A 9,602-nucleotide genomic window follows, 5' to 3' on the forward strand; every position below is an offset into this window, starting at 1 on the left:
TGTCCGAGGACGGCCGGCTGCCTAAGTAGACATGGCGGCCGGCCGCACCAGGGCTGTCCTTGCCGCCCTGGGGGTGCTTAGTGTCAGTGCGGCTAACGGCTTTGGTCCCATGGCGGAGGTGGAGGCCGGCGGGGAGGCGGAGTGGGGGGAGCCGTGGGACGGCGCGGTTTTCCGGCCGCCCTCGGCGCTGGGCGCGGTAGGGGTGGCGCGCAGTCCCGGTAGTCCGCGGCCAGAGAGGGAGGAGGTGGTGGACTTGCCGGTGCTGCTGTGGTGGAGCCCGGGGCTGTTTCCCCACTTCCCGGGAGACTCCGAGCGCATCGAGTGCGCGCGCGGCGCGTGTCTGGCGTCCCGGGACCGACGGGTCCACTGGGACTCGCGGACGCGCGCGCTGCTCTTCTACGGCACCGACTTTCGCGCGTCGGATGCGCCGCTGCCGCGCTTGGCGCACCAGAGCTGGGCGCTCCTGCACGAAGAGTCGCCCCTCAACAACTTCTTGCTGAGCCACGCGCCGGGCATCCGCCTCTTCAATCTTACCGCTACCTTCAGCCGCCACTCGGACTACCCGCTGTCGCTGCAGTGGCTGCCTGGGGCCGCCTACCTGCGCCGCGCGGCGCCTGCCCTCCGGGAGCGCACGGAGTGGCGCCGCCGCGGCTACGCGCCGCTGCTCTATCTGCAGTCCCACTGCGACGTGCCCGCCGACCGGGACCGCTACGTGCGCGAGCTCATGCGCTACATCCCGGTGGGTGAGAGCGTGGCGGGGTCTGGGAGGGGTGGGTGCAGTTAGGGCTAAGGCCAGGACTCCTGGTGTCCAGGTTGATACGCTGCCCTCCTGCACCCTTGCTTGACAGCCGTATCCTCTACCCCACTCAGGTGGACTCATATGGGAAATGCCTGCAAAATCGGGAGCTGCCCACCGCACGGTTACAGGACACCGCCACAGCCACCACTGAGGATCCAGAGCTCTTGGCCTTCTTGTCCCGCTATAAGTTCCACTTGGCTCTCGAAAATGCCATCTGTGACGACTACATGACAGAAAAACTGTGGCGCCCGATGCATCTGGGTGCTGTGCCCGTGTACCGCGGCTCTCCCTCTGTGAGGGATTGGATGCCCAACAATCATTCCATCATCCTGATTAATGACTTTGAGTCACCTCAGAAACTGGCTGAGTTTATTGACTTTCTGGATAAGAATGATGAGGAATATATGAAATACCTGGCTTACAAACAACCTGGGGGCATCACCAACCAGTTCCTTCTGGATAGCCTGAAGCATCGGGAGTGGGGAGTGAATGATCCTTTACTGCCTAACTACCTCAACGGCTTCGAGTGTTTCGTCTGTGACCATGAACTAGCTCGCCTGGATGCTGAGAAAGCCCACACAGCCTCTCCTGGGGACATCCCTGTCCCTGAGCCTCACATTGCCCAGCCCTCGCACATGGACTGCCCAGTGCCCACACCTGGCTTTGGCAATGTGGAAGAGATTCCTGAGAACGACAGGTAAGGGTTGTTGGGTCCCCGCAGCTGTCAAGTCAAATTATTTGTTGAAGGGCTGTGTGGGCAGTGAACTTGCACTAGGTGCTGAAGGGATAATGTATAAGGGAATTATGACATGGGCTCACTCTGACTTTAAGGTGTCAAGGGTCTAGTGGGGGGGAAGGCAAACACTGTGAAAATGCTCAATAAAAGATGTAAACTATTCAAAACAACATGAAAATCAACTGATGTGGACATTGTTTGCAATGGTGCTTCAACAAAGACTAGGCAGAGGTTCTTTGCTTTGAAGTGATGAGGGAGGGACAAAGTTGGGCAGATAAACTGGGGCCAGGCTATAGATAGCCTTGAACACCAGGCTCAGCAGTTTGGATGTCTGAAAATCAATTTAGCTCTTTTTTGGACACCTGCTATATGGTGGCAGTGGGGATAAGGAATACAAAGATGGTATTTTTTTTAGTGCAATTTTATTGAAATATATTCACCTACCATAAAATCATCCAAAGTGTCAAGTTGTTCAAGTACTATCATATAGTTGTGCTTTCATCACCACAATTTTTAAACATTTTCATTGCTTGAAAAAATAAAAATAAGAAAAATAAAAATAAAAGCAAAAAAGAACACCCAAAACATCTCATACCCCACCCTCCCATTATTCATTTATTTCTTGTCCCCATATTTCTACTCATCTGTCCATACACTGGATAAAGCGAGTGTGAGCCACAAGGTTTTCACAATCACACAGTCACACAATATAAGCTATATAGTTATATGATCATCTTCAAGAATCAAGGCTACTGGGTTGCAGTTCAACAGTTTCAGATATTTTCTTCTAGCTATTCTAATACACTAAAAACTAAAAAAAAGGATACATATATAAGAATAACCTCCAGAATGACCTCACAACTCCGTTTGAAATCTCTCGGCCACTGAAAGTTTATTTTATTTCACTTCTCTTCCCCCTTTTGGTCCAAGAAGGCTTGCTCAATCCAGTGATGCCAGGGCTAAGCTCTAGGCCTGGAGTCATGTCCCACATTGCCAGGGAGATTTACACCTCTGGGAGTCATCTCCCACCTAGTGGGGAGGACAGTGAGTTTACCTGCAGAGTTAGCTTAGAGAGAGAGGCCACATCTGAGCAACAAAAGAGGTTCTCTGGAGGTGATTCTTAGGCACAATTATAAGTAGGCTTAGCCTCTCCTTTGCAGTAACAAGCTTCTTAAGGGCAATCCCTAAGATCGAGGACCTGGCCTTCTAAACTGGACACTTGCAAGAATATCGAGAATTCCCCAAGTACTTTTTATTCCAAAGATGGTATTTTGAGGGAGGTTTGACTAGTATAGGGTTTACACATAGTAACATAATTATATGCTATGTTGCTCTCCTTTCATTCTTAAAAGTGTCCTGGTTTGGATAATTTTATATGTTCACCCTAGAGAGAATCAAAGGAATGCTTTCAAAAGATCAATCACCAATGGTGCACAGTGTGGGTTGGAAGGGAAGTGAAGTGGCTACTGTACTAAGTAGCAGAAGGTTGGTGGCATTGGGAAACAAGGGCAGCATGGGAGGTGGTGTGGGAACACTCTGAAGCCACTTGCAGCAAACCACGGCTGTTGGAAGAGACATCCTAAGACTTCACTTTGAGAGAGGCTGCTATTTCGGCCTGCAGAGACGGACTTGAACAGTGGAGGGCAGCAGAGGGCTGCTTATGAGGGCTGCTGGCCGCTTGTTCCTGGTGGTGGAGTCCTCCATCAAGTATTTTGTATCTAATTTATTATGTGCTGAACATAACATTATGATTTACTAGAGGAAAAGTGTAAAACAAAGGCCTTTTTTTAAAAAGGAGATGTTCAAGTTATGATCTTTTCTAGACCCTGAATGCCACTTCACCTTCATTTAAATTACTGGAATAAAGGTGCAACTTAAAAGATCTCAAACTCCTGCTCCATTACTTCCCTCAGGGAGGATACTCTTTAAGTAGTCTGGCTACTGCTCTGCCTACCTCTGAACTCCCTCTACATTTGGGAACCAGAAGCAGACAAGTCAGGAATTTTAACTCACTGAGTGGGTTGTATGTTTGTGGTTTGCTGCCTGTCACTTGTGCTAATGCTGGATCTACTTCACATTTCCTTCCCTTCACGCAGAGCCCTGTCCTAGCCAGAAGCCATTCTTATCTGCTTAAGGTTTTTTTTTGGCTCCACTCAGAGAAAGGAAGGACCCATAGCTGTTGCTGAGTTTCCATAATCCAACCCCATTTTGTTGTTTCAGCTGGAAGGAGATGTGGCTGCAAGATTATTGGCAAGGTCTGGACCAGGGCGAAGCTCTCACTGCCATGATCCACAACAATGAAACACAGCAGAAAAAATTTTGGAATTACCTACATGAGATCTTCATGAAAAGGAACCAAAACCTCTAGTTACCCTTGTGAGAACCTTTAAACTTGGTAGAACTAAGGAGATGGGAAGTCCTTATTCTACCATGGGACATAAGGGGCATCTGCTGCACAGACTTGTAATGAACGGTCTTATCAAGGATTCAAGAAATTCCAGTTATAGCCACTGATATTTTATTCTAATATGTGTAGCCAAGGTCTCAGCCGGTGGTAACAGGGCCTTCCTTGAAGGGGAGGTGGAGGCATTCAGTTCTTGGTTCTGAGGGAAACAGAAGCCTGAAACATCCAATTGCTTCATGGTGATGGTTCAAGAAAAATTGAACGCAAGAATTTTTCAAGGACTGCTCATTTCTTTATCCATTTCATCCTCTCACTTGTGACTGAAACATCACCTTAGTACCTAACTACCAATGAGGTAAGATGAGTCAGGTTTGGGGTGTTAAAACTCTTATTCTATTCCCCAAAACCTCTCATTATGCAGTATCTTCCCTAATAATCTCCCTTCCCCATCTCTTGCTTTATAAACTGTTAGGTAGGTGGTGAAGCAAAACTTCTGGTAAGTTGTATTCTGGGTCTCTGAAGTTGTATTTTTTATATCATTTATTTTGTCTTTCATGTCAGACTTTTAATTTTACATGTTTCTTCCTTCCTTTTCCACAATTTCTGGTGAAGATGCTGTAACCTTGCCACTATTCTCGCATTCATTCTTCCCTCCATTAAGTTGGCCATGGTTTTGACAGCTTTTCTTACTCCTGGTTTGCTTCTTATCCAGGACATATTTGGAATTCCTTCTCTACTGAAACATAAGTACTCAGTGGCTAATATATGCCATGTCAATTTAATTATTTTCCCTGATATATTTTAGGTTAGAGATGGAGACTAAGGCTGGAATTGATGGGAAACAAAGTTAAAATTTATTGAAATGTTAAAATAGGCCAATATAAATCAAAGTCCAACTTTTTTATAGCCTTTGTTCTTCACTGTCTGCCTAATGAACTCTTCCCTTTTTAAAAATTTTTATAAGCTACAGTCCCATTTTCCCAAAAGAGTAATGGAAATTATGGTAGAGAAAGCTGCAGAAACACAGCTCTAGTAATCATCTCTAGCATTTTTCACTTTAAGTGGGATGACTATTCCAGCTTTGTTCACTCTACTACTGATATCTGAACAACTTTTTTGGTAATCACTGAGACTACATTATGGTGGAGCCTACTCAAAGCCCTAAACTGAAGCTGTTTAGAAGGCAAGAGATTTATGCCACCACAAGTGGCTGGCTAAATAAAAAGCTTTGTCAAGCAGATTTGGGGATGCAGCCAAACCCTTCTATTGCTGTGGTTTGAACAGACAGCCTAACTTCCTCTAGACAGTAAGACCATTAGCTTTTTCTGGGGCAGTGGAACAAGAAGGAATACCTTGGGCCTTAGAGCTTACTCAGGTGATAATGCCATATTTATATCACTAGGGACGTTCCATAGCTTATCAATATAGTTGGCTGCAAATTAGTATACATAGATTTTAGATGCTTCAACAGGTAGCATCCATACTTAATATGGTGACTTCCAAGGATTTGGCCACCAAGGAAAGCTGTAATTTAGGCTGGATTTCACTGCCAGGGCTGGTTTTTTTTTTTTTTTTTTTTTTTTTTCATTTTATTCTTTAATATAATATGCCCTTCATAATACTGTGGAAAGTTTGCTTTATCTGTTTGGGCTTTTGCATAAAAGAACAAGAGGGAAGAATACTTTGAAAAATATATGTTAAAATTTTGATATTGTAGTTGGTGCCCACAAAAGAAGTCAAATGCAAACTGATTTCTAGGCTTTCAATCTTTTTTAAATGCAGACGCTAATTTAAAGTGAAAAATACCTACTACGCAAGAGTAAACCTAAGTTAGGGCTCAAATTTTATTATGTGCAATAAAAAGTGTAAGTGATGGTTATGCATGGTGTAACCAGCCTTACTTCTGTCTAATTATAGCATCTCACATTAGCATTTCTTTTGCACTTTATATGTACAAAGTAGGCTGGCTGTTTGTAAATGATTATGGCTGAAGACTCAGGCCTGCCCTGTGGTCAGTACTTCCCAGTATTCCTATCACCACATGAATACTCACAAAAGAGCAGGGTAAACCAGGTGCTACACTTCCCACAAGGTTAGGTGGAACAGGAATAGCCACATGATACTTACCAACTAAAGGCTTCACTTTCCCTACAAACAAAACAGGCAATATAAATTTTCTCTGTTCACAACAGCAGGCTCACTCACTACAAGGTTGGGGTTATTGGTGGTACAAGTGTCCACTTGGACTTGGTTTTATTTATGCTATTGAAGGGGTGGTGGTGAATGGGACTGATGCCTTTATTACTACAAGTGTTGCTATTTTCTATTATCTTAGGTTTCATTTTGTATAATAAATTGCTTTTTTTAAAAAAAAGTTGTGTCTTCTGCTTGGTTGTTTTTCTGGGGTGGGCAAAATAACAGTTGGAGACTTGCAAAAAATATTACAAACATTTGTTCCACAAGTATTTATTGGTACCGTTTACTGAGGATTCAATAATGGATAAGATAGACAAGGTCCCTTCTCTCATGGTGCTTACTTTTTAAGTGGGTGTAGGGGTGGGCAAAGCCATACACAGTAAATGAATAATTCAGATCGTGAAAGGTGCTAGGAAGAAAACGAACCAGGGCAGATGGTGCAACTGATGGTGATGGGTTGTGAGAAGTCAGGAAAGGCTTCTCTGACGTGAACTGAGACTTACAGGAAGAAAAAGAACCAGCCATGCAGAGATCAATTAGAATATTCTAAAAATCTGGAGTAACGGATTTTAACACACCAAACTTACACATCCAAATAAATATTACTCCTCCAAGGTAGTCATCTTACAAACTATAAGCTTATTCATATTATGCTTCCATTACCAAAAACACTTTTTGGAACTTATTTGGAAATGCTTTTGGAATCTGCGCAAATCTCTGGACTCAAGTTTTGTAAGCAGCCAAAAATCACTTAGAACCAAGTCTGATGAAGTTACGCATCACAGTTGGAGGCCCAAGTCTATAAATAGGAATACTAAGTTATCGTCATAGAATTGGTGAGAGTTAATAAGATGAACATGCAAATGCTCAAACCTCACCCAGCCCAATGAAATTATAAATGAGCAAACGGTGGCTAAGTAATAGAGTTAAAATGAGTGAATCTAATTTTTCTTCGCGGCTTTGGAGTGACTCTAAAGGGAGTCAAAAACAACAGTCCTTATAGGGACAATTAAAGCAAAACAAGTCTTTCTCCAACCTAACATCTTCAAGTCTCCTATTTTGATCCTCTCCCATCCTCTCTGCCCTTGCCTACATCATTAGCCCTCTACCTCCAGCTACCACCAGAAACGAATGTCCATTTATCACGATTCTTTCCTGCGTGTCCCCGACCCTGTACTGCCCCAGGCTTCAGGGCCCAGAGGCCACAAAGGAGTCGTCTCGGCCGGCAGACGAATCCCCAGAAGTATTCTGACCGGCTGACGGGAATCGCCCGGCCGATATCCGGACCGCGCATCGCGACAGGCACGGTCAAAGACAACCAGACTGAAGCCAGACAACCGCCGAACATCCGGAGATGAGCCCGTAGGGGTTACGCGGGGTCACGCACGGCGCCGCAGAGGCTGCCGGGTGCTCGGTGCGCAATGGCGACGCCCAGCTTGCGGGGCCGCCTGGCCCGGTTGGGGAATCCGCGGAAACCTGTACTGAAACCCAACAAGCCCCTCATCCTAGCTGACCGCGTCGGGGAACGGCGGCGGGAGAAGGGCGGTGAGCAGTCAGATCTGAGGAAGCCGAAGGGGGACGGGCGGGCCGCCGGATGGGAGGGCAGTTAGGCAAAAGTCTTGTGACTGGGTCCCCCGGTTCTGCCCCATCCAGAGGCCACATGTATTACGGAGATGTCGGTGATGATGGCTTGCTGGAAGCAGAACGAATTCCGTGACGAAGCGTGCAAAAAAGAGATCCAGGACTTCTTCGATTGTGCTTCTAAGGCTGAGGTGACAGAAGCCTCCTGGGATGCCCTCTCAGGAGGAAAATGGGGAGATACAAGTAACGATTCACGTAGCCCCTTGTTAGGTGATAGGAAAGCCCTCTAAGCCTAAAAGGGCGAGGAAAGTTGTGGGACCTACTGCACACCAAAGTGAGAAAGGTTACCGTTTTGAAGTCTGTGATAGTGAGCGATTTATTTCAGTGGTCTGAGCTTTAGTTTTGCCATATGTAAGGCGAGGTTAATAATATTAATACCCTTCTCAAAGAATTTTTGGAGTGTCGAATGAGGTAATGAATGGGAACAACCACTTTGTAAAATTTAAATTCTTGCTTGACTAGACATTACTGTCTGAAATGGAACTAAAGATAGTTTGAAGCTAATCTGAGGGCAGTTTGTTTGGTTTCCAGCTAGACTTAATTGCTAGCTAGTGTAGTAGCTTCACATCATCAAGTCATTTGTAGGTGGCCAGGGGACTGAGCAAATATCAGTCTCTGTGGGCTGGTTATTATCTTTGTGTCTTTTGGGGGCGTTGTGAGAACTGTTGTTCCCTAGGTCAGGACTTTAAAGCTGTCATTCTTGTTTTTGTTCTGTGTTTTCAGGCAGCCCGCAAGACGAGAACAACCCAGGAGACCCTGGGAGAGTTTGTGAGTTTACCTCCCAGGAAATTGAATAAGTTGATACAGAGATTTCCTAACAAACCTCACGTCAGCTGAAAAAATGGAGAGGCATTTTCAATGACTGGTTTTCAGCTTCTGAGAACTGTGTTGGAAGCATTTTAGAGACGTTTGCACTACATGCTCTCTGTGAAGGGCAGAACTAGGCAAAACACTGTTTTCGCCCTTTGGAATCATGGTCTGGGTGGAAGTTATGTTTTATTTTGAAATAAAATCCTCCGAAGAGAACTTGGGCTTTTGTTGTAGATTGGGTACATCGTCCAAACTTGAACCCTGCATCTTTTCCTAGACCCTAAAGTTCTAGTTCCCTGATTTCCCCTAGAACAAAAACCCTTGTCTTCCTGCATTTGAAGTTCTTTACAGCAGTTAGCACCCTTGTTGTTGGATGTACTAGGGATGTTGATGTCTGCCTTTATGCAGAGCTTTTTGCTATCATCTGTATTTAGTGACTATTTTGTGCACAGCCTTTTGTGGCAGCCACTTTCAAGAGACTCAGCTGAGGTTTCTTTGTAACCAAATCTCCTGAGGCTCTTCTGACATCAACTTTCAAGAGACTCACCTGAGTCTCCTTTGTAACCAAATCTAGTGAGGCTCTGCTGAGCTACATAAGGCATGCCTCTCTGGTTTGCATGGATCATTGACTTCCATTTCTCAAGCAGCAGCCTTTGGGGAAAAAATCCTCCTGTAAGTCAGTCTATATTAAAATTCATGGGGAACTTTTTGCCTGGTGTGTTCTTTGGTTCTGGAGTTGGGTTGGGCTGGAGCATCTGTGTAGGGTGCTCCCTGACTAATCAGAAGCTTATAAACTGGTGACAGGTTCTGTGGATGTGTTTTGGCCACACAGTTAAAAAATTGTTTTAAAATTAGTTAAAATTAGCATTCAGAAATAGAAAAATGTCTTATTAAAAAAAACCCACTTTTTATCTTTTCTTCAAAAATAAAAAACCTAGCAGCCCTAGTTTCTCATTCCCACATGACAACAATCAGGTAGAGGTAATTTTTATTTGTCCCTTTTCTGCAATGTCCTT

General features: G+C 45.0%; 2 protein-coding genes across 2 annotated transcripts; both read left to right on the top strand.

Moving 5' to 3' along the window:
- The first annotated feature begins 31 nt into the window (after positions 1-31).
- On the top strand, positions 32-6,307 carry FUT11 (fucosyltransferase 11). The gene is made up of 3 exons (XM_037804131.1): positions 32-739; positions 871-1,496; positions 3,756-6,307. Exons 1-3 carry the CDS (start codon positions 32-34, stop codon positions 3,901-3,903), a joined length of 1,482 nt encoding a protein of 493 aa, XP_037660059.1. The 3' UTR covers positions 3,904-6,307.
- A 1,211-nt stretch (positions 6,308-7,518) lies between these two features.
- Positions 7,519-9,295, top strand: CHCHD1 (coiled-coil-helix-coiled-coil-helix domain containing 1). Its single transcript, XM_037804767.1, has 3 exons — positions 7,519-7,680; positions 7,789-7,907; positions 8,500-9,295. The coding sequence occupies exons 1-3, from the start codon at positions 7,557-7,559 to the stop codon at positions 8,611-8,613; spliced, it is 357 nt and encodes a 118-aa protein (XP_037660695.1). The 5' UTR covers positions 7,519-7,556; the 3' UTR covers positions 8,614-9,295.
- The last annotated feature ends 307 nt before the right edge of the window (positions 9,296-9,602 follow it).

Source organism: Choloepus didactylus, chromosome 15 (genome assembly GCF_015220235.1).
Source record: "Choloepus didactylus isolate mChoDid1 chromosome 15, mChoDid1.pri, whole genome shotgun sequence".
In the NCBI taxonomy this organism is placed as follows: Eukaryota; Metazoa; Chordata; class Mammalia; order Pilosa; family Megalonychidae; genus Choloepus; species Choloepus didactylus.